This window comes from Carettochelys insculpta, chromosome 8 (assembly GCF_033958435.1).
Source record: "Carettochelys insculpta isolate YL-2023 chromosome 8, ASM3395843v1, whole genome shotgun sequence".
Classification (NCBI taxonomy): domain Eukaryota; kingdom Metazoa; phylum Chordata; order Testudines; family Carettochelyidae; genus Carettochelys; species Carettochelys insculpta.
In genome coordinates, this window is record NC_134144.1 from 8,293,116 (window position 1) to 8,318,247 (window position 25,132).

A 25,132-nucleotide genomic window follows, 5' to 3' on the forward strand; every position below is an offset into this window, starting at 1 on the left:
GGGATGATTTAGTTGGGATTGGTCATGTTTTCAGGAGGGAGTTGGACTCAATGACCTCCTGAGGTCTCTTCCAGCTCTATGTTTCTAAAGACAATATATGAAAATGCTGATTTATAAAGAACCTACCCGTATGTACTCCCATAGCATCAACATTTTCCATATTACAGACAGTGATACAGTTATCAGCTGCATCTCTCACAACTTCATATTCTATCTCTTTCCAGCCTACGACGGATTTCTCCACTAGAATTTGGTTTGTCATGGCAAATGCCTGGGAATTAGGTTGAAGAATCAGTGAAGAAGGACAGAGAGAAGGGGACACAAAGGAGGAAATACATTTTATTAAGCACATGTAATTGAACTGGATGCATTCTTAAGGCTCCATCACTACTGAGTGTTTCTGGGCAAATCACTTCCACTCTCTGTGCCTCACTTTCCCCATGTGTAAAATGGAGATAATGCTACTAGCCAACTTTGTAAATCAGTTTGGAGACCTACTGATCAAAAACACTATATAAGAGCTAGATGTGAACTATTACGTCACAATTGCCCTGTAATTTTCATTTTGCATGAGTTTTATTTAAATGTTGTGGAAAACAATGTGATCAGATGCACAAGAAATTTGGATATTTGGGCTAGCAACAGAAATGAGAAATATAAACAAATAAAAATAAGGTTTTACTTCTGCAAATCCTTGCATGCTTATTTGTATATAAGTGAGTAGCCTCCCTAACCTCAATGGGGCTACTATTTTGTATAAGGTTAAATGGGATATTAAGCAACGGGTGCTTGGACAAACCACTGAATTACCACTAGCAACTAATGACACTGCTAATTACGGTGATGTACTGACCAGAAGCAAGAGTTATGAATTATTCTGCAGCTAACCCAGAAAGCATTCCTGAACTGGTAAATGAATATAATCCAAATGGATAAATTGACATTAATATGAACTGTTATACAAGGGGTTAGTTAAATCGCACATGGAATGCTAAAAAATTACACACACGTGATCAAGCAGTCCTGCAGCACCTAAAGACTAACAAATGTATTTATTTACTAGATAATGAGCTTCCGTGGTCTTACCCACAAAAGCTCATCGCCTAATAAATAAATAAATGTGTTAGCCTTTAAGGTGCTACAGGACTGCTTGTTTTTTGTGATGCTAAAGACTGGTGGATGCCCATTTGAGAGACACATTATCTGACAATCTTTTCCTCAGCCTCCTTTTACTCTAATTTTTGCAGCCACCATTTAACTTACTTTGTGTCGTGATAGTGTCTGAGCACAGCTGAGCCACAGCTGTGCCCCTAATGGATTATGACACCTGACAGGATGAGCAAGTCAGCAAACTGGCCCTTAGAACAACTAGCCTAGCTCCTGCCCCAACCACTAAGCATCACCACCCACATCTTGGTTCATCACACTTAGGCCTGTCTACTACAACGGAATGTGATAAATGCCAAACATACTGTAACATAGCTAGGGCCTAATGGCCTTACACTATGCCCACCAGCATCAGTAACAAAGCTCCCATTGACTTCAGTGACAAAGGATCTGTGCCTTTGACAGCCCCTGTTGTCCTTTAGCCTCAAACACCATAGGGCCCCACACTTGTAGGTGATACTGTATTGTAGATTAATATTAATAATCCATTTTCACATAATACTCTGATCTGCATCCATGAAATTCCCTTGCACAGAATCACCTAAGAAAGAACCTAACTCAATTAGACTTGTTTTCATTGGGAAAAGGCATGGCAAGTGCAATGTAAGTAAAGCTGGCAAATATTGCAGGGAACGAAAATAAGTCGAGTATGATCGTTTTCTCACCTTGGTCAAGTATTCACAGCCTTGCACTCCCTCCTTTTAAGCAGCAATTCTTCAGCTTTCGCTATTCTATTGTATCATGGTGGTTTACTTCCACACACATCCCCATATTATCAGAGAGCCTTCTGACAGTGAATTAAACATCTAGACTATACCTCTGTCACATGTTGCTTGCGCTCGTAATCTCCCCAGATGGGGAAGCATGTGAAGTGGCATGTCTTATTTTGGTAGTGATGGTTGGTTGGGTTTTTTTTGTTTGTTTGTTTGTTTGTTTTTTTGCTGACTTCCAAAAGGAAACATAAAATATTTGTATCTGAGTTCATTTTTGTCTACTTTTCCCTATTAAATATTTTGAATCTTAATGAAATGTAAATTTGGATGAGTGTGGTATTAGTTGCTTACCTGCTACTCTCTTGGCTCTAATCAGCCAGCTCAGTAAGAGAAACATTAGCACATTTTGCTTAGCTAAAGAAAAAGGAGCTACTCCTAACTCAGGCTGGCTCTTCCATTTAGCCCAGGTCTAAATTAGGATATAAAAATCGATTTCAGATGCACAAATCCAACTCTAAGAATTGCATCATTGGAGTCCACATATCTAAAATTGATTTTTGCCATCATTCCCACAGCAGGAGGTCGATGACAGAAGCCCTTCTGTCGACTTCCCCTACTGCTCACGACTGCCAGGAGTATCTGGGTCAACGGCAGTGCCATGACAGTTCAGTTTAGCGTGGCTCCACTAGAACTTGCCTTTCAAAAGATCTGAAAGGCAAGTTCCTTACAGAATTCGGACACAGCACAAATATTGCTGATAAGAACCGAATACAATAAAGGACTGCATTTGCCAGTCTCTCTATTCCTGGCCTTTGTTATGGCTAAGTCCAGTGTAAGCTTTTACTTTCACTGCATCTTCCTTGTGCCATTGGTTGCTGAGAGCTGGAGAAAAGAGACCATTGCATTGCTTTTTGACCAAAACTGCTGAAACATTTGCTCAAATTATGAGTCGTTTTCTGGCAGAATTTAACAGGAGACTACTCAAGTCAACGGCAAGTATTAGGAAGACAGAACCCTGCAGGGCATCAAGATAATGTTTTAACAGTAAGATAAGGTATGTAGAATTATGCTAAACAGTGACTACTACAAGAATACATTGAGTCAGATGGCAAGGTAGATCCCTATAGCTATCAACAGCATACATACCTTGGTCCCAAGATCCAGCAATTTCTCTTTATCAGGACAGATACCTGACCCCAGTCCACCCAGAGCATAGGCAGAGCGTATCATGACTGGGTAGCCAATCCTTTCTGCGGCATTCAGAGCATCTTCAATCTTAAAGCAGACCAAAAAACCCCAGATAAAACAACAAGAGCTAAACTGATTCAACTATGCTCATCAGGTTATATAGTTTACTGGGAAACCCATCAACAAGTCAGTTCTCCAAATGAGGATAAAAAAGAGAATTATGCCTTTGGGACTCCAGGAGCCAAATTTTGCCTTCAGTTATGCCAGGGCATCCCTATTGACTTAAAATTTAGTACATTCCTATTGACTTATTTGGTACATCTCCGCTGACAACAGTAGAATTACAGCAGGTATGAATCTGGTCCAACATCTTTCTGAGACCATGGCTTTGCTCACGGCCAATGGGAGTCAAAGTACCAAATGACTTTTTCACACACACTTTTTTCTTGAGAGGGTCCCAGTAAAAAGTGCTGAGTTTTAATGCCTTAAATCTTAATCCCATGATACAGGCTCATAAGAGCACTCACTAAAATAGTTTACTTGCATTTCAAAGTCCCAGCTGCTTTACTGAAGGGTCAGCAATTGCCTAGCAGTCTTTCCTCACCTAGACTATGCTCTCACTGAGCATTTATCAGTTTTAACTTTTTCTTATCGTTACAAACCAACATTAGTGGCTACGTGCCCACACAAATGTGTATAGTCTGTACCATCCACTTCCACACTGCAGTTTCACTAAAGAAAAGGGGAATCTCAGCTTCAGCCATTTAAAAATAATAAAGTCGAGCATGGCAGACTCGTGTCTCCACACTCATCGCATTTACCGATTCCACTGCAAAGCTGGGCGCGATCTTCTCATTAATCTCAGTCAGTTTGTCAGAAAACAGTTGCCTGTCCTCGGTGGCCATGATGGCTTCAACGGACGTTCCCAGGACTTTCACTCCATACTCCTTCAAAATACCTCGCCTGAACAACTCCACTCCTGTGGGAAGAATGGAGCTAGAATTTGAGCACCAACTCTGCACAGAGAAGAAAGCTTATGGGGATCTGATTTTGCAACTAGCTGGCTGAGCCATCCACATCGCCAGCTTCTAAATTCAAAAGATTCAGAACTTGGCGTCAAAACCAACTAATTCAGAACAGCACACAAGCATGTGATTAAATTTAAGCATTCAATTAAATACAGTTGAACCTCTCTAATTTGGAACTCTCTCATGTGCCAACATCCATGATCTGGCATGATTTGAGTTAGCCAGGTGACCCTTTACAAGAAGGTGGCCAAGGTTCCCAAGGTCCCATAAAGTTTATTTCCAGCCACCAGTCCTGGCTCTCAGTGTTCTTTAGCTGTTATTTAGCTCTAATTTACCCCTACATGTCTTCTAAGAGCCCAGTAAGCAGTGGAAGTGCAGGAGATGCTGCTAGACAATATTGACCTCCATGGCCTGGCAAATTCTTTCATCCAGCACCAGTGAGGTCCTGAGGGAGCCAAACGAGAGAGGATCAACTTGTACTTTCCTAAGTCACTCCACTAGCTGTGGGCATGTAACTTATTCCCTTCTCCTTGCAAGACTTGCCCCATGACAGGGAGGGAGGAGGAGGTCAAACCCTGACGCCTGGCATTTGTGCCATGGAGGTCTTCTAGAATAGGGTTATTTTCCTGTATTGAAGCCACAAGTACCTGAAACAGATTCTGCACAGGAAAGCAAGCAGACCAGGGATATAATTAAATATATATGGTTGCCTCTCTGCTGCCGTGTGTAAATGCATGTGCCAGCACATGAAGAATGTAAGACAACTCTGCCATTTGCAGTTGGAAACATTTCACACTCCCTTTGTCCTGATATAGATGACTACACAAGGTGTAGGGCGATGGAAAACAAGCCCAAAGTAGTCCAGAAGATTCTAGAAGGGAATCTAGTCCTTGAAATTGAGCAGTCACTAGAGACAGACAAATTCCATTAGACAATCTTAATCATGTCCCTGTCTATGAAGGGATGTTCCACAGAGCGCAGCCTGAGATGCTAAACTCTGAATAATTCTAAGTGATCCCAAGAACAGGCAACCCTAAATGAGATATTTGGTAGTGGTAAAACTTTAATTTGTAAATACAGTGTCCAATTCTCCTTCCAATTCTACTGTAACAGGATGGAATTATGGGGAAGTCTAAACTACGACCATTCTGGGAAATACTGTAATAAAATAAACATGGAAACATTACATTGAATTTGATGAGTTTCAGGTCAGACCTAAATGTGGCATAATTCCAACTAAGAAAATTTCTGAATTCAATAGCTCACAGATTCAAATACTTGCAAACCTTGAGGACAGTCACCATCTGTACTAGATCCACTCCAGATTTTGCAAAAGTATCTTCCTTAGTACTAGTTAGGGCCAACAATATGAACTTGGAAGCATGGATATTTTAAAGCATGAGAATGAAATGTGGTAGATTCCCTCACACTTTAAGTGTTTAAATCAAAACTGAGCCTCTTTCCAAACGATATGTTATAACTGCATCAGGAGATGATGGACTTGATGCAGGTATTATGGCACGAGGTTCTTTGGTCTATGTCAGGGTGACCAACCCACAGCTCTTTAAGCCATGAAAGAGTTGTGTACTGGGAGTTCTGTCCACCACTCTACACACCTCACTGCTTGGTGGGAGAAGCATGTGGCAGTGGCTCTGGGGTAGCAGTGGTGGCTCTGGTGAGTCGCCGGAATCAGGCTAGAGTGAGGGGATGGTGGGGGTGGCTGGTTCTGGAGGAGGACAGGGGGATTGAGTGAGACTGGAGGGCTGGGGGTGCCTGGCTCAGGGAGGTGGGCATTGAGCCACATATTATATATTTATTTTCATCTATCTTTATATATCTATATTGATTGATCGATTGATAGATAATGTGTGGCTCTTATGGCTCTTTGCACTCTATCCGTGACTCTTTGTCCCTAGTTGGTTGGCCTCCCTGGTCTACCTTATACTGTGGGACAGACTAGATGATCATAGTAGTCCCTAGAAGCCTTAAATATATACTAAAGCGACATTTAGATCTGAATTTTGTGATTTGAAGCCAATTCTGATCCTAAAAGGACCAGTGCCAGTTGGTGCTGCCATGCTAAGCAACACCAAAACGACCATGCCTCTAGCTTCCGTTTTCAATCTTCACCTCAGTGTTTCAGTACAGACCATGACCCTAGTCTACCATACAAACCAAGATTTACAAGCCACTGTTGCAAAACATTACAGTATTGTATGAAACTTCTGTAAGAGCTCTACATAACTGATAAACACAAAAAACGTGACCACCACAAGTCATATTCAATAGGTACAATAAAATTAATACTTATATGGGTCCATTAGGCCAGTATCTCTAGGTAGAGACGTTTGAGAATCATCTGGGCTGAGATTCCTAGTTTTGCTCAGGTAAAGCCAAGTGAAAAGATGACAGATGTGGGGCTAGGGAGATTAATTCAGCTACCGTTCCATGGTACTTACCACAATTGAGAGCTGTCTGGCCACCCATGCCCAGAATTAGCCCATCTGGCCGTTCTGCTTTGATGACCTCTGTGACAAACTGTGGGGTGATGGGGAGGAAGTAGACAGTGTCAGCCTGCTTCAAGCCAATCTCATTGGTCTGCACGGAGGCAATATTGGGGTTCATCAAGACAGTTTTCACGTTTTCTTCCTGAGAATTGAAAATTGACATTACAGTGTTAAAATGAGCTGTGTAAAGAGAGAGGTAACACAACAGAGACACTAGAAATGCAGTAACTACGAGTGAAGATTGTCACATATCAGTCAATTCAAACTAGTCAGTAATTAAAACTAGTGTCTTCTGTGGCTGAACAGCCTGAGATCAAGTGTCTGATCATGGTACCTGAGTGCTTTTCTGTTCTTTGTACCTCCCCAGGATGCTATGAAAAGAACCTTTATTGTAAGGTTTTTGCAGACATTCTGGCAGAGGCAGTACAATCAGTTTCCATTCTCATTTGCACTGCTGCAAACAGAATCATGGAATCACAGGTTTGGAGGCTATCTCAGGAGGTCATGAGTCCAACTCCCTGCTGAAAGCAGGATCAATCCCAACTTAGTCATCCCAGAAGAGCCAGTAGAGTTACATGAGTATCAGTGAGAGCAGAATCCAACTACATATGTTTATAGTACCTGCGTGCCACAGGCAGGCTCAGAGCATATGGTGTGATAGATAGGTTGGAGTCACCAAGTTTAGGAAGAAATCATTTGAACATAGATAGCTGTTTTCCCATTTATTCCACCTCACACTACAAGCTACAATCAACCAAAACCTGGGCTAACCACCTAATGATCTAACTCAATTACCATGATAACTATCAGATCTATCACTATAACAACCCAATAGACAAGATCTATCACCACAACAACCCAATACACAACAGCATGGCACGCAGCCAAAAAGGTGGCACCAGGGAGCAAAGAGACTGTGGCCCTAAATGTTGACTGTCGGTAATGTTACAATGACTGATCTCTTGTTAAAAAAAAGGTGATTCCCAAGGTAGAATTCTAAAGGGAGGCATCTGAATGATCAATGTTCTACTGTTGGAGGGGAGGAAAATAAGGAAGAAAAGCAGGCCCTCTACAAGATCAACTGGAAACCAGAATGTAGAAAGCCACAGATCATAAAAAAGAAAATAGTCATTGGTTTGGCACGTCAGGGTCTGCAATTCCTCAGCATACGAGAAGACATTATTGCAATGCAATCAGTGTGCTTCAGAAAATGCTGCCCTGGCAGTAGTTCTCAGCAGTTGTCCTCAGCAGTCCTAGTTGTACGAGTACTGCTCCTGCACCCACATCCTTGGAAAGGGGAGACAAGCAGTTTCATGCTGACTGAGAGCTCGAGGAGAACAACAGCTCAAGCCCCCGCAGAATCAAGATGTTTTCCCTAATTACACAGCACTGGAAGAAGAAAGCTCTGCTGGCTCCTTGCTCCTTGCTCCTTGGGTGGTATTTTCTTTTAACACAGTACAGGTTAAACCTCTCTAATACAGAACTCTCTTGTCCAGCAACATCCATAATCTGGCATGATTTGAGTTAGCTGGACGACCACTTATCCTGGGTGTGGCCAAGTTTCCTGTGGTCCCATAAAGTTTGTTGACAGCCACCAGTCCTGGCTCTCAGTGTTTTGTGCTGTTATTTAACTGTAATTTACTCCTAAAAGTCTTCGAAGAGCCCAGTAAGCAGTGGAAGTGGTGGTAATGCTGTGACACAACACTGACCTCCCGTGGTCTGGCAAATTCTCTCATCTGGCAGCAACCAGGTCCCAAAGGTGCCAGGATAGAGAGGTTCAACATGTACTTTCCTAACTGTCTCCACAGGCTCCAGGCACGTTACTTAATCCCTTCTTCCTTGTGTAACGCCAACAGAACGGAGGGGTTACGCTTGCAAGAGTCACCCCATCACATGGAGTACATGGAGGGAGGAGGAGGTCATCCCCTGAACTCTGACACTTGCACATCTTGGATGTAGTTCAATGACTTTGTAGGAAGCTTCAAGAGGTGTTTGAATTGTCTCAAATGTTATGACATCAGTGAGGATCAAGCCTATTTACGAGGTCACTTCCTGATATGCACTGGGAAGAGTGTAACATCATCAGGGTTCTCTCTGAGTTTCTAGGTCGGAATTCCTCTTAATTCAACTGTTTGGGAGGAGGATTTGTAACTATGTTAAATGTAACACTAGGACAGATCATCCAAGAGGTCCAGGTCTTCTGATTATCATACCAGGACAGCCAATTGCTAGTCACTGTGATCTGAAAAATCTTATTCTTACCATCTGCCAGGAGCTAACTATCCAGTGGCATTACACAAAAAGAAAGAAAAAAACCTCACTTGTTTTCTGATTGTGGAGCAAAGATGCACCTGGGACACATTATCCAGGAAAAAGCAAATGCTGAGTAAAATACAACAACTAGAGTAGAATTATAGGCCCCTGTGGGCTTACCATTGTGCAGCTTGTCGGAAAAGGTAACTGACATGATCTCTGTTGTTTCGCAGAATACAATGAATTGGCTCCTGACTGACTCAACTGTACACTGAGAAACCAACCTCTTCAAATTCTAATATTAAAATCATTATTTTAATTACTTTAGCCTTTTCACCGTTCACAAATGATCTGTGAACTGGTTGGCACTGGCAAGTATGCGTTTTTTATTCAAAAATACTTGTGTGAACAAATGTATGGCTAGGTTTCACATTGGATCACCAAGTATGTTTACAATTTGTGCTCCACTCTTGGTCAGCTAAGTCATATGATGATGTTTCTTTTCTCTGTGGGGATGGATAGCTCAGTGGTTAGAGCACCGGCCATGGAAACCCTGGGCTTTGAGCTCAAGCCTTGAGTGAGCTATACAAGTATCTGGGATTTTAAAATTAAAAAAATCTCTCAGGGATGGTGATAGGTCCAGCTGCGAGTAGAGTTGACGGTCTCAATGACCTCTTAAGGTCCCTTCCAGTTCTATGATATGATGATGAACTAAAATTCTATCTTCTAAGGCTAGACAGTGAAACTTTTTGTTGATGAAAAATCAGGTTCCTGACTAAGCAATTTTTTTCACTTGTTGTCTGCTTTCCTGGAAACATCTGGGGAAATCCAATAAGCTGAGGGTAAATGGCTTTTTCAATGAACTGACAAGATTTTTCAATTTTGGAGGGGCCTGGGGGTTTTTTTTGTTTGTTTGTTCTGTCAAAAAGTAAAAAAAAAAAAAAAAATCTGCTGGAAATTTCACTGAAACTTTTTCCCCTCTGCTTAAGTTGAAATTTTCCATGAGAACCTCTCCCCATTTTCTACCAGACTGTATATAATATCCAGCTATTTCAGTTTCCTCCTTTATACTCATCAGTGCCAGGGCATCTGAAAACCCAGCTGGCACCAGCAAGGCAGCTCACTAATGACCATAGCTAAGGCCTATTGTGCTATGCTATGCTTGTTTTAAATTGTATTACATCCTCCCTCCCAATGGCTCATCTTACCCACCTCTTATTTTCTGTTGTGGCAAACATGTAAGCTCTTTTTAATAAGTGTTTGTACTGTATGTTGTAAAATGGACCCTGAAATGAAATTGCAGATCTTAGGTGTTACTGTGATGAAAATAATAAATGAGTCTTCACCATAAGACAGGAGAGCTCTTTTTTTTCTTTTTGAATGCTAACACCTGCATGTGTTTAGACCTGTTTCAGTGGATCTAGCCTGTGAATAGCAAAAAGGGCTTTTTTAAGGGCCGTGAGAGCATTTCTCGTCCATGTGCACTCACAAATATTTATAGATGCCGTTATTCATGGCACACTTGCTTCCTCTGCACATTCATGCACATAGAAACTCATTCACCTGAATATTTCTGAATAAGACACTGATTTAGCAGCCTTGTGTGCTTAAAGTTAGACGTGTGCTGAACAGAGATTAAGTGCTTTCCTGAATTGCAACTTAAATTACTAGAAAGATTTGCAAATTAAAGCCATACGATTCCACGTGCCTGGCAATTCTGATGTTTACTGATTATTTTTCAACAAACAATTAATTAAAAGTTTGGCAAAGAAAAACCTTCGGCCTGACATTTTTTGCTCTTGCTAACTATGCCCATTATTCTCACACCTACGCTACCTACTCTTGAAGATGCTGACCAATGGCCTCCTCTTCCACGTACTACTGTAAATCACACTGCCAGAGGCAAGGTCAGGGAGAGCAAGGACTGCCTCCAGAATGTCTGATGAGCACAGCCAGCTGGCTGGCAGTACGGGGAAGAGAGAACAGGTATTTTGGAAGGGGAAGCTGGCAAGTTCTATTCCACAAAATAATTCCTCTGTCTGACTTCGGATGAGTGTGGAGGACAGAGAAGAAGAAGTACGAGCTGCTCTCCTTTCAAATTCAGGCTGTTATTCATACAACTCTAGGCCTCTTCCCTCCTGATTTGATATGTGTTGCTTGACTATGTAGCCACCTTAAACTTGGAGCCAGCTGTGGCAATGCATAATACAAAACCTAAGAACTACAGTGTGTTCCACTGCATTTGGAACCCAGTTCTCAGCTACACCAAGTTTAAACCTGGTGCTGAGTCCCCTCATCTTCAACTCCCCTAATCTTACCTTAGAGTAACCGCACAGCTGCTCTAAGTCACCTGGTCTGCAGCCAACAGCGGATCTGCAGAGTGCCATGGGCTTTCCCTTTGTACATTCCCGAGTCAAGCAGGCAGTGAGTGGGGGCACATGGGCACATTCCTACTTTAAGAGAAATATTCCTCAGCGGTGTCTTTCAGGTCACTTTTCAATAGTTCTGCACTGAACAGTATAAAGCAGCCAACGTGGTGAATAAACCTTTAAGCCGTGAACTAAAACACACTGAAGTATGCTCCCTCTAGTTGTACATAGGAAAGACCTAATAAACAGGTGCTTGTCAGGATTCTGGTTATAAAAATCCCTAGTTCGCATGCATTCACAAGGTGTTAGACATGTGCAATTCAGGCTCCCAGAGAAGCCCACAAGCACTTTTACTAACCCTTAAAAACCTGGCCCTATATGCAATAGAAGGGAGACACCAACAAGCACCTACAGCATCCTGGGAATAACCCCTTTGACAGTGGACTTATCCCATGGACAAATAGGAAACCTCCTCCATTTTTAAAACTATTTTTATTATAAGTTAGATAAAATAACCACCTGTTACAGAAAGCTGATTGGATAAGGCACAAAGCAAATTCATCAATATTTTCACCAGCAAACAGAGCTTCTGCATGTTGCAGTCAGTAGTGAAGTCATAACATTCATTTCCCATCAGCTTTCGTGACTGACGCTTTGTGTGTGACATTATCCAGGGAATCACAAACATTTCACTAATTTTAGCACAGATTACTATTCATCTGACAGTTAGTTTTAGAAGGGAGTGTGATAACTACCTTTTGTTACTCTCCTGCTTATGAGCCTTCAGTCAGTTAGGAAGCAAAAGTAACACCATGCGGCAGAGTTCAAATGTCAAAGGCAACAGAGCATCATAATTCAAAGACTGAAATTCAAAGTCAGTTTTCATAAACTGTTTGGCAAATACTTATGAATAAAGTAACTCAGACCCACTGGTTCATAATCAATCAACAGAAACAAATTGGCTAAATGTACCAAATAACTTGAATTATTTGAGTAGAATGACCAGCTCTACTATATAAATCCACAGCTTTATGGATGAAACAAATGATCACTTGGCTACAAGAGAACGCAGATTAACTTCAGTTGATGTACCTGGAACTTTCTCTTACCTTCATGGCCTTCACAGCTTGTGAGCCAGAGTAATCAAATTCCCCTGCCTGACCAATCGACAGTCCTCCAGATCCCAGGATAAGAACTTTGGAAACCTAAATGTCAACAGTATGAAATGACAAGGAAGATGTCAAAAAGGGTGCAAAGCGTGGGAGTTAAACGGGGATGAAGGGAGACTGTGCAGTGTGGAATGACCTTGAATCATGAAAAACAAGGTCAAGAAAAGAAAAAAAGCCATCTTCAGAAAAACAGCAGCTTTCTGTCCAACTTTCTTAACAACTTGTTTTGACCTCATCTCGTGCACGTGTGGTTAACGAATAGAGATGACTGATGTTTTACACAAAATTTACTGTAAACATACTGCCTGTTTAATTCATTTATAGGCTTGACTTCGTCTTCCCATGTCTCTGCATCGTATTTTTTTATTCACAGACCAGCTGCATTCTGAGGGCAAAAATTCACTGTGCGACTTGATTCATGCTAAGTATTCCAAAGTTATTTTCTAGAAACAGAGCTTCAGCTTTAAGCTGTCAACCAAATCTCAGAGCTGGACATGACTGCATAAGGTGCCATGAAATATAGGGATCACCAGAACACGCATGTGCCTGAGAGAAAACACACACACACACACACACACACACACACACAAAATAGGCATACAACTGGGTTTCAAAACCTCCTGAAGAGAGTTAATAAAATGATGTGTGAGGGAAAGAAATCCAAAGGGTATAATGAAATGAAGTCCTAATGTAGCTTTGTAAGAGAGTCCTGTACTTTGGTTTCACTGGTAATTTTTTTATGCTCTGCATTCTTTCCCTCTGATTCAATCCACATTACAGCAGCTGTAGGAATGATAGCTAAAATTAAAGAACATTAATATACTGACCTCAGGTCTAGAAGCTGCAGCTGTGGCCTTGGGCAGCACTGAGGCCACCGTCGTACCTTTTCCCTTCTTGATCAGCGAAATGAACGAATCAAATAGGAACTGGTAAAGGTAAACACATTTATTTTAGCACTTGCCCAGGACCAAATATATAACGATGAAAGACAGAAGAAGCAAGCCTGCCACTGGCCAGCCACTCCACCCCAGTGTAAGCCAGCATAGCTCCATTGACTTCAGGTGACTGGCTTACACCAGTTAGGAAACAGAGCCTGTATTTCTAATTTCTATAATTATCCCTGGCTTAATGCTATACTCAAGAAGGTCAGATAGTACCAAAGAGGAGATCAGAAAGAAAGCCTATAGAACTCATTCATTCACTCACACCCACACCGATATGCTCCCCACACTTCACTTGTATGGAGGTGATAACAGGTACAAGGGAACAATGAATGTTAAAAGTTAGAAATCAGACAAGTGTGCTCTTCACCAGATCAGTGGAACTCCGCTGATTAACACTGGCTGTGGATTTGATTGGGCACAATACATTTTCCAGGACACTCTAAATCTCACAGCATAGACAGTCCACTACAGTATTCAAACTAAGGAAGTGTACAAGCACTTGGAAAGCCATTTCTGGGGTGGCTTTCAGTTCTCATAAATTCATGGATCACTCAGACTGGTAAAAACTTTTTACAGAGAGGATTCACTTACAAATTTAATCAACAATGGCAAATTAAAATTAAAATCCAATCACTTCCAACTACTCCTGCTTCCTTTTCCAGGAACTCCTCAGTAATAGATTTATGTTCAGACATTCCCTCTGTCTCCTGTATCACTTGCATCTCCCTTCAGCACACACTGAGAGTGCACAGCCAGCTGCTATAGGAATTCGCATGAAGTCATGAGAAATGGGGATTAAAATTTAATTTCAGTGAGAACAAGGGAAAGTCCATTTGAATCCCTTTATAGACAGCTACAGTTACAAAACCTGAAAGTGGAACTAACATGTATTAGAAAGTTAATGGATTTATTTTTGAAAAGCATCTGGCTTATTTAAAAAAAAAATAAAATAAAACTGAACACTTCTTTTCCCAGGTAAACAGAGGTCTGGGTCCAGTCCTGCAATGGTGTGAGCACATGAGAAACTTTCCGCACAAGAGCAATCCCACTTCTGCCAACGAAGCCGCTCAACGACCCCAATGCACATGAGATTGATTTCTGCTACTTGTGTGAATGGAGTACCCCCAAGCAGAGGTGGGGAAAGCACAACAAAGTTACTTGAGTAAAAGGGCAGCTGCTTTAACCTCTGGATACTTGAGTACAATAAAGACATGGTATGCATGTCCACTTTTACTCAAGTACTTTTCTAAAGGGACACAGGTGACTTATACTTAAGTACGCCCCTCAGTAGCTGTACTTTTACTCACAAAACTTTGCAGATACTTTTTCCACTTCTGCACCTAAGGGCCTGAACCAAAACCCAAGTCAATAGAAGGCAATAGAATTCTCTCCACTGATTTCAATTTGCTCTGAATCAAACTAAATGCAGGCAAGGCAAGTCTATGCAAGACTACGATCTTGGCTGGGGCTCTGACTTTCCCAAAACAGCACCTAGGAACTTCACCACATCAAGATTTTCAAGGCTCCCACATTAGCTGCTCTACACTCTACATTCATTCCTTCAGCCATCCCCAAAGCAAAACTGCATCAGCCTCTGTACAGTACCTCCGTGTCTGTTGGCCCCGCGCCAGCCTCTGGGTAGAACTGTGCTGTGAAAACCGGTTTGGTCTCATGCATGATTCCCTGCAGAGATAAAAGTGATCGCCTTAGACAACACCCAGTTAATGAGGAAGATTGAGGACTATTCCTCGTACCGAAGGGCAAGCAGCTAATATGGCTTTGGTGGGCTTTGAGCTAAAATTTCATTTCATTCTAGTTCCTCCTACAGTTTTAATGACTAAGGTTTTCAGCCATTTGACCTTTTACTGGCAATACAGTACCCATGTAACCTACTGGACTGTGCACTACTGAATGGCAACTGCTTTTAACAGCCCTATTGAATGACAAGCTCTCACCAGAGAAGCGATGCTACGCTAAGAAAATGTACTGCTGATACGCAATTCTAGCTATGGCAACCGCAAAGCTAGAATCGATGTATTTGCGCTTAGCTGCCTTGGCTGTCTATTTTGGGGAAGGTTGACAGGAGAGTTTCTCCCATCAAACTCCCTTATTCCTTGTGTCTCAAATGCGACCCCTCAGAGATTGATTTTGCACCTCTCTACTAGCTCCTGAGCAGGTCTCTCTTCTGTGCTGGTGTAGACCTGCCCAGTCTCCTTCCAGATGCAACACTGGAGCACAGGTGGGAGGAACAGGAATAGCTGCGAAAGGACATGCAGCTGGAGAGGGCTGAAGTAGAAGGATGTTTCTCCTGCTCTGATTTCATATCTGCAATGCTAACATTAGGCCAAACACATCCCTGCTCTAACACCGTTGAGGTTAGTAGTTTTAATATGCGAAGGATGGGTATGGCCCAGTGTCTTTAATTTAACGTCACGGAGCAAGTTATGGATGCTGCAGCAGTGGGCACAGCTTGCTTCTTCCTGCCAGGATATGACACATGGGAATGTGGCCCTTGGACAATGAATGAGAGGGGCCTGCGGGAGCTATTCCTGCATTCGAGAAAGCTGAGAACACCTGGCCTCCCAGAGGAGCCCCAGGAAAAGCTTCATCCACTGCAGGCCCCACTTCCACTCCCCTGAGGAGAGGCCAAAGTAGGTTCCAGCGGCAGCTACAGCCAAGAGGAGGGGAGAAAGGTGTGGTTGAGAGCAGAGGGAGACACACAGGGGAGAGCTCAGGATAGTTGGGGGGGTGAGAGAGGGGCTGCTGGCTGTAGGCCTTTGTGTAAATAGCATCAAGTGAAGTACTGACAATTCTAAAATCAGTAAAGAACTGGATAAGGGCCAGTTAGTGCACAAGCCACGTCCTGCTTCTAGCCACAGAATACCATCAGCTGGCGACCATTTCCCTGAACTTATTCGCTACTTTTATTTATTCTACAAGTCTCTTTTCAAAAGCTTTGCTCCACAGCTTGATGATAAAGATTTGGGATCTGTATTGCTTGGCTCAGCTGGGACTGGTGCTGATGGGTCTAACAGTACCAATTCTCTTCCGTGCATACACTAGCGCACAGCTCACATAGGTAGATCATCAAATTCAACTTCTGCAAAAGTTTTCAGAACTTGTACCAACACCGTGTGGCTCTTCGCCCCCTCTAGTGGCTAAACCACGTATAGCAGCTTATGAGCTTGCAACTGCCTCCAGGATAAGACACCTTGTCCTTTAGCAAATGCAACAGAGCTTTGTGTTTTTTAGCTCAGAGGTTGTAAGTTCACCGTGTACAAACCCCTCGCCCGCCATATACACACAGATGACCCAGCCTGGACCTCACTATTCTTGCTGATGTGACTCTGAATTTTGCTTTCCACAAACATGTTTGCCAGCTAAGTTTGACTGCTGTAATCTTCACATACAGTATACACAAAACATGGAGTGTGAAGGAGGCCAGAGCTAGCTAATTTCAATGCTGAAACAAGCCGGGGAGGGAATTTTTTACCACCGTTTCTCCAGCTCTGCGCAGAACCACAGCTAACCCCAGCTGGCAAACAAACACCTGTTAAATGTATCTTACGGATAAGTAGTTTCAATACACACTAGTACAGCAATTTCCAAGCTGTGAAGTTTTAGGGGAGGTGGGAGTGGAGATCTAACACAAGGGGTACAGAGGCATCCACCCAAGGACAGATCATTTCTCTGTGCCGCTGCCTCCCTTCTCACCTTTGCTCTATGAAGGCTGTAAGCCAGGGATCAGCAGCCCCCTGGCACAGGTGCCAAGAGCAGCACATGAGCCAATTTGCAACAGCACATGAGGTGGGAGCTCACCCCTATCCCTCCTGCCCCATGCAACTGTGAGTTTGCTCAAAACCATGACACCTCTGGACTAACAAAAGATCTGCCAATGCCACCGACCGCCACCTGTCTGGTAAAGCTCTGCATCTTCATTCATTTATTAAGTGTAAGTAGGATTATTAGTGACTTTAAAAGTATCACTGGCACTCGGACCGTACATACAAGTCAAAAGTTCAAATTTCAGTGCTCTGCCTTGGAAAGGTTGCTGACCCCTGCTGTAAGTCACTAAGGCAGAGATTGTCTCTGTACAGCACACTGGGGCTCTGATGAGCGTTGGAGTCATTGTGGTGATACAAATAACAATATGATAATGGGGCGTCAGCAGTCTTCAGAGCAGGTAATTTCCATGAAAGGCAGAGAAATCATCCTAGGCAGGGTGTGGAGAGAGCAAGATTCTTACAAGAGCCTCCAAGAACTCTTAGCAGCAACTCCAGAGGTATCAAGGGGCCACGGCACTGAATCTGCAGTGTGGTTAGCTGACCAAGTAGTCCCCTGTAGGTCACAGTAAGGATTCAGCTGCCAAAACAGTGCCACCAAATCAAGGTAATGATTGGATAACGAAACAGAGAGAAAAGATTTCTTAGAGAATGACTGGTCGTGATGGATAACCCACAGTGCTGTTCCTGCAGATAAAGCAGGCTTCAATGAGGTATGCAACTGAAACACATGATGGCGTTTCCCTGTCTCATCCCACTGCCTCAACAGGCCTCTAGAGGGGATTGGTTACCTCATTTGTTTGATCATTGACATTCACAAAAAGGGGTTTCCAGCCAGGAGGAAGCGTGCTGCTGTCAAGTGCGTAGCCGTGGTTCTGCGCAGTAATGAAGGCTTGTCTGTTTGACAGGTTCAGAACCGGCTGATTCTGCCCCCTGGGGAAAAAAAAACGGGGGGTGGGAGGAAGGGAGAGAGATGTGTGTGAGTGGGGAAAAGGAGCAAGCATCACAGGCAAGAGGCGAATGTCACAGTAATGCCTGACCCCTACAAAAGCAATGTACTGGGACTTCTAATGACACAACAGCACAATGACCAAAGCTAAGGAAAAATCACAGGCACCTTCACTTGGGTGAAGCTTCCCAATGATGTGGGAAAAAAACAGACTAACAATCTGGTTTTTTAGTTGTAATTTTTACAAGAGGCATGAATAAGTGTTTTAATATAGGTTAGGTGCTGGTCTTCTGCTACAACTCTGTGATTTAAGCATTGGCCTTGTAAAGCCAGGGGTGTGAGTTCAAGCCTTGAAGAAGCCATTTAGGGTCTGGGGCAAATAAATATTTTTGGAGAGGGGATAGCTCAGTGGTTTTACTACTGCCTTGCTAAACCCAGGGTTGTGAGCTCAGTCCTTGAAGGGGCCTTTAAGGATCTGGAGCAAATAGATTTTAAAAAGAATCTGTCAGGGATGGTGATAGGCCCTGTATTGGGAGGGCAGGGGACTGGACTCAATGACCTCTGAAGGTCCCTTCCAGCTCTACGAGATAGGTATATCTCCTTATCTCCCCCCAAACAAATTACGTGCAAAGCTGTAGCATGAAGCCAGAGGAGTGGTACTCAATAGCAGCTATTCAATTAGCCAGTACAGGTTGAACCTCTCTCATCTGGCACCCTCAGGATCTGACTGGTGCAGGATGAGAGAATTTGCCAGACTACAGGAGGTCTATATTGTCTAGCACATTACCAACATTTCCACCACTTACTGGGCTTTTAGAAGACATTTAGGGGTAAAGTACAGCTAAATAACAGCACAGAACACTGACAGCGAGGATTGGGGGCTGTAAACAACTTTGTGACTGCAGCAAACTTTGGTCACATCCTTGGTAAGTGGTCATCTGGCTAACTAAAATGATGCTGGATTACAGATGTTGCCAGACAAGAGATTTACGGATGAGAAAGGTTTAACCTGGCCCATAATTGTAATGGTAAAGAAATAAAATTAGAATGGTGATATTCTTTAGCAGGGTAGGGCCAATGACCACAAACATTTTATAACCTGCCCCAAAATGCACAATTCATTTGGGGGAACAAGGTCAATTGCTGGAATGACTAAATAAAGTTACTGCTATCCTGGAGCTGATGGAGTCATATCAGGCAAAGAGTGGCTAAGAGATACACCAGCCGAAAAACAGGATGGAGACACTCTACCAAAGACAGCATGCAAAGGTGTATTTGTTCTTATGACAAGCTGAATGCATCTGCCAATGATAAAACCTCATCACTAAGAGGTGAGCAAACTTTTTACATCAGGCCTCACTTTTTGTCCCAGCAGTTAACAAAACTGCTTCACGCCACCCCCACCTCTCTAATGTAGTCCAAACCAATGAACATTTTCGTTATGTTCATATGAAAAAAAAAATTTTCACCATGTGTAAGAAAATAAGTCTGCAGAATGTAAAAACTTCATTCATCAGTATACACAAATGTGAACACACAGAACTTATTTCAACATTTCAATGAGATGGATGAGCCTGAGGCCCAGCAGCTGATCATGCTGAGGCCCCTTCATGAAATGTCATGCCCCGCCCCCAGGGATCCGCCCCTCACTTTGTCTTCTGAGCAATACACTGAGCAGAAATACCCCGTTGTAGCTGCACTCAACTTCCTGCCAGAGTAGCAACAGAGGATGTACCAATGTTATCTTGGAAGGCAGGTCATACCTGCTCTAGTTCTGATCTCTTTGGCATATAGAGCACAGTGTAAAAGCACCGAAGTTGGGCTGCTGTGTGTAAATTGGTGTTTCCTCCACGTGCGCAATTTACCAGAGAGAGTTAAAGCAGCATCCTTTGCAGTGAAGCTACGAAGTTGAATGGGAGATGTTAATTAGTGACCGGCAGGCAGCATAAAGCACAAATGAACACTGCTGGTTGTGCTCCACCCAGGGAGAAATATGTGCATTCTGACTCTGTGTTCACTCCATCCTTTTTTCATGTAGTGACGTGACCGATGGGTTGAGGGACAGATATGCAATAACCAGCAGCTGTAGGTCCCCAACTCTTTTGGCAGCCTGGGCACTGGAGTAGGGGAGGCAAAATGTTGACGCATTGGGTTCTTGCAGCCCTGAGGGCATGCGTTCAGAATCTGAAAGCATACCTGTTGGCCATGGGCATCTTGTAGGATGTCGCTCCAGCTGCTATGCCAGTCACCAGATTCCCCATACTGACTCCAAACAATGGCTCCTTGCGATCACTCTCCAGCACCTAAGTGGAGATAATTTTTACTAACCCAATTGCGAGATCCATGGAACAGTGCATCTCCAAGTTCAGCGGTAATGTAAACAAGTGCATATTCTTTATGCATTTAATTGCAGTATTTTTCATTATGATTTAATTTGTCTTAGCAGCTTCCATAGGAACGTGAGTAGAGCCCTGTGCAGATACAAAATATGTATCTGCAGCCACAAAAATGAGCCGCGGATATCCTCATTGACATTTGCAGATGGGGATGCTCGTGGATATAAACCGGATACACACAAATTTACAGGGGTCTCAATATAAAATTTGTATCCGCATCCATATCTGCAAAAATGAGCTGTGGATAGCCACATCCACATCCACAGACATCTTCAGCTAAGAAGGGCTTGAAAAATGAGTTAGGCCCTTTGCTACCATGGTATTGTTTCTTATATATGGCTAATGTCCAGCAAGAAATTCAGGGTGCTGTGCACACACACACAGTGAGGAGCCAGTGATCTGTCCAACATCACATCCATCCTCCATGTGTTTCAAGGTCACACCGGACAGTAGACTGAGTGTCATTTTCCTGGGCAAGATTGGGGTTGGCCACTCAGGGTGTGTCTACACAGCAAAGTTATTTCGAAATAATGGCCGCTAATTTGAAATAACTTTGCAAACGTCTACCCAATGCAGCCACTATTTTGAAATAATTTTGAAATAGCGAACACCTTATTTTGAATAGTAACAGAGAGGAAGCCATGCTAGTCTATACACTATCAAAACAAAAAGCAGTCAAGTAGCACTTTAAAGACTAGCAAAATAGTTTATTAGGTGAGCTTTCGTGGGACAGACCCACTTCTTCAGACTGGTCCGGCTATGGTCTGAAGAAGTGGGTCTGTCCCACGAAAGCTCACCTAATAAACTATTTTGCTAGTCTTTAAAGTGCTACTTGACTGCTTTTTGTTTTGACCTTATTTTGAATTTGGTAAACCTCATTCTACAAGGAATAGCACCTCTTTTGAAATAGATATTTCAAAATAGGGGCTTTGTATACAGGGAGTAGAGGCTATTTCAAAAACAAGCTAGCCCAGAATAGCTTATTCCAAAATAAAGCTGCTGTGTAGACATAGTATTTCAGATTAAAGACCCTGGAAACAATGCTTCCAGAGGCTCTAATCAGAAATAGGCTGTATTGTGTGTGGACACACTATTTCGGAATAAATTCAGCTTATTTCAGGGCTTCCCTGTAGTGTAGACACGCTTTTCTTGAATAACTTATTTTGCAATAACAACTCTGGAATAAGCTATTCTAAAATAACTGCAGTGTAGACGCACTCTCAGTGAGCAGCTGTGTCTGGCACCCAGCCCAGCTTATGTAAAAGTCTTATGCGCCGTCTCCTGGGGAGGGGCCGGGTTGATGGGAGAACAAGTCTGACTCATTTCACTATGTGGGGTCAGGAAAGAATTTCAACCCCCTCAGACTGGCAGGGAACTTGGCTGTTTTATGACTTCCTCCGCAGCATGGGCTGTGGGCCACTTGCCAGGAGTACAGGGGACATAATCATTTCACTGACATTATGGGGAAGCATCAGGTCATTATTGCGAAACAGCCCTGGTGTGCACACTGTACCTTCTTAAGGTTCTGAATCAGCTCTTGTGCCTTCACTGGATCCCCAGGGCCACCGGAAAGGAAAAGCCCATCATACTCCATCCTGGTGAAATCATGATTCCAGGGAACCAAATGCACCTCCGCCCCGCGCTGGCAGAGATGCAAAAGAAGGAGGAAAATGCTTTAAATCCTCTTATACACTTAGAGGGTGAGTTCTCACTAACCTATCACTTGTGGCCCGCAGACATATTTCACCCAAACCAACCCTTCATGCCGATATGTAGACTCTCTGCTGTAGGGATGTACTTAACTATGTTGCCTTAATGGTTACTCTTCACCACCAGGTTAACCTATAAGGGTGACTGAATAACACTTTCTTAGAGGAATCATAAGAACGGCCATACTGGGTCAGACCAATGGTTCATCCAGCCCAGTATCCTGTCTGCCAACAGTGGCCAATGCCAGATGCCCCAGAATCTCTCCTGCCATCCATCTCCAGCTTCTGACAAACAGAGGCTAGGGACATCTTTCCTTACCCATCCTGGCTAATACCCATTAATGGACCTAACCTCCATGAATGTATCTAGCTCTTTCTTTAAACCCTGCTATAGTCCTAGCCTTCACAGCCTCCTCTAGCAAGGAGTTCCACAGGTTGACTGTGCGCTGTGTGGAGAAGAATTTCCTTTTATTTGTTTTAAACCTGCTGACCACTAATTTCATTTGGTGTCCCCTAGTTCTTATATTATGGGAACAAGTAAATAATTTTTCCTTGTTCGCTTTCTCTACACCACTCATAATTTTATATACCTCTATCATATCCCGCCTTACTCTCCCTTTTCTAAGCTGGAAAGTCCAAGTCTCTTCAATCTCTCTTCACATGGGACCCATTCAAAATGCCTAACCATTTTAGATGCCCTTTTCTGAACCTTTTCAAATGCTAATATACCTTTTCTGAGATGAGGAGACCACAGCTGTACGCAGTATTCAAGATGTGGACATACCATGGTTTTATGTAAGGGTACTAAGATATTCTCCACCTTATTTTCTACCCCTTTTTAATTATTCCTAAACATCCTGTTTGCTTTTTTGACTGTCGCTGCACACTGCATGGATGTTTTGTATGTATGTGTATATTAATTGTTTAACAAGAACACTGCCTGTCGAGTACTGAAATCCAGGTAGAAGACAGTCGGAGGAACCGATCACTATTTTTCAGAGAGGGGGTTCAGTGAGAATGGATGGCATGGAACAGACACGGCTAAACAGTCAACCAGTCTTGTAGTAAATCAATGCTGCAAAAGAAGCTCCATGGAGGAGAGAGGTCCAGAACACTGACTTACCTTTACTAGTAAACGGATAGTGTTGTTCTTTAACCCACAGTCCACAGCTACAATTTTAATTGGATTCCCTTTGCCATACACCTTGACTTCCTATTGACAAGTTCAGAAAAAAAGACATTCCATAAGTGACAAACCACCAGCCATAAACCTGGAGAGTGTGTTTTGCACACATATTGGTAGCAGATTGATTGTTCACTGCCAGGAAGTAACTTGCACTTACAAGTCAATTTAAGAGGAAATCTCAGAAAGTGCCACAGAAGCTAATTTTTTATGAAATGCAAAAACAAGTGTAATGCTTTTTATACAGTGCTCATTACAGTCGTAACAATGATTCCCCAAGAAACTTCTGATTTCCATAGATAATGGCCAGCTTTCCTGGGTTTTGCCTTATTATCAGAAAGCAGCAACTGGTTTCTCAACAACTACAGACCCACATTGGCCAGGTCTATGCTAGACCTTAACATCGATCCTAGATATGAATTCCAGCTACAGCAATTGTGTAGCTGGAATTGACATATCTAGGATCGACATATCTGGCCATCTTCACTGAGGGAGGTCGATGGGAGAAAACTATCCCGTCAACACCCCAGACTCCTTGCAAGATTGAGGAGTACATGAGTCAACTGTCGACCCCTAATAGTTTGATTTCATGCATTACCACTAGGCGTGCAAAATCAAAGCCCAAAAAATTGACCCTGACCAGGTCAATCTACTGGATAGTGTAGATGTTCCCACTGACAGATACCTTGGGCCAGGTCCTCAGCTGGTGTCACTCAACTGACTTAATAAACCAAGGCCAATTAACACTTGCTCAGAATCTGGCCGATTATGCTTTCAATGTCACTTTGATTCTCCATTGGCAATAAGACTAGTATATAACAAAATGAATCACTATATGCTACATCTACACAATACAGAAACCCCATAACATCAGTATGATTTGCCATAACAGTAAAGACCAATAGTCCATCTAGATTGTCACTGACAGTCTATGATGTTAGTGGTTTTATATATTTTCCAAGTTCTTCCCTGTCAGACCCTTTTCCATCTGTTGTAATTTTGCTTCCTTCTTCATGTTATCCTATGTTAACACTTCGTTTGGATAAGCTGAAGGCATCCATAACATATGCAATATCCTGTCCTCTGCGTGACAGTTCTGATCCTCAGTGTGGGGTGCAACAGACAGCTGTGTCTGGAGTACAGAAGGAATTCCTTTAACAGGGTGACCATTACAGGACAATAGGACAGGTAGGGATTAGATGTCCTCTCCAACACTGAACAGAGATCACCTATTGGGATGTATCGCTTGATTTAAATATCACATAACCTGGTGAGAACATACCCCACAATCCATTTCCTTGATTCTGAAGAGTGTTGATAGATCTAGGTCCTTCCCATCTTCTCAGTTTCTAATACTCTTTGTAACGCCTGTGTTCTGGTTCACAGAGGACTTATCTGTCTGTTTCATTCACATAATATCCTTGATCCTTTATCTTATAATAAATAGGCATTTAATTTAACTTAGTAAACTACAGAACCCTATTTATGCAAAGTAAATTTTGGTTTTGCAGCTCTTCTACATAAGCAGATATTGTCATGTATGCTTGCTCGAACAAGTTACTAACATAGGTTGGGACTTTCAAAAGTGCCTAGGGTAGTTAGGTACCAAACTCATATTTAAAGTCAATGAGCACTGGGTACCAAACTCCCTTAAGTGCTTTTGAAAAATCTCAACCACATTTTTAAATGGGCTTCCAGGGGGCTTTTGGTTCCTTGCATCTCACATATACAGGGATCTTTGCAGCATTCATGATGCAAATGCTTCACTGGTGGTG

General features: G+C 42.7%; 1 protein-coding gene across 1 annotated transcript in view; it reads right to left on the minus strand.

Annotated features, from left to right (window-relative positions):
- The window catches only part of CPS1 (carbamoyl-phosphate synthase 1), a 134,580-nt gene that overhangs the window by 78,306 nt on the left and 31,142 nt on the right, over positions 1-25,132 (minus strand). The window contains exons 7-17 of the mRNA XM_075000834.1: positions 23,298-23,387; positions 21,979-22,107; positions 20,266-20,372; positions 17,912-18,053; positions 14,944-15,021; positions 13,222-13,320; positions 12,335-12,430; positions 6,556-6,745; positions 3,890-4,047; positions 3,027-3,155; positions 127-271 (exon numbers count right to left, since the gene is read on the minus strand). Coding sequence (XP_074856935.1) covers positions 127-271; positions 3,027-3,155; positions 3,890-4,047; positions 6,556-6,745; positions 12,335-12,430; positions 13,222-13,320; positions 14,944-15,021; positions 17,912-18,053; positions 20,266-20,372; positions 21,979-22,107; positions 23,298-23,387 — 1,363 coding nt within the window. The remainder of the gene's footprint in view (positions 1-126; positions 272-3,026; positions 3,156-3,889; positions 4,048-6,555; positions 6,746-12,334; positions 12,431-13,221; positions 13,321-14,943; positions 15,022-17,911; positions 18,054-20,265; positions 20,373-21,978; positions 22,108-23,297; positions 23,388-25,132) is intronic.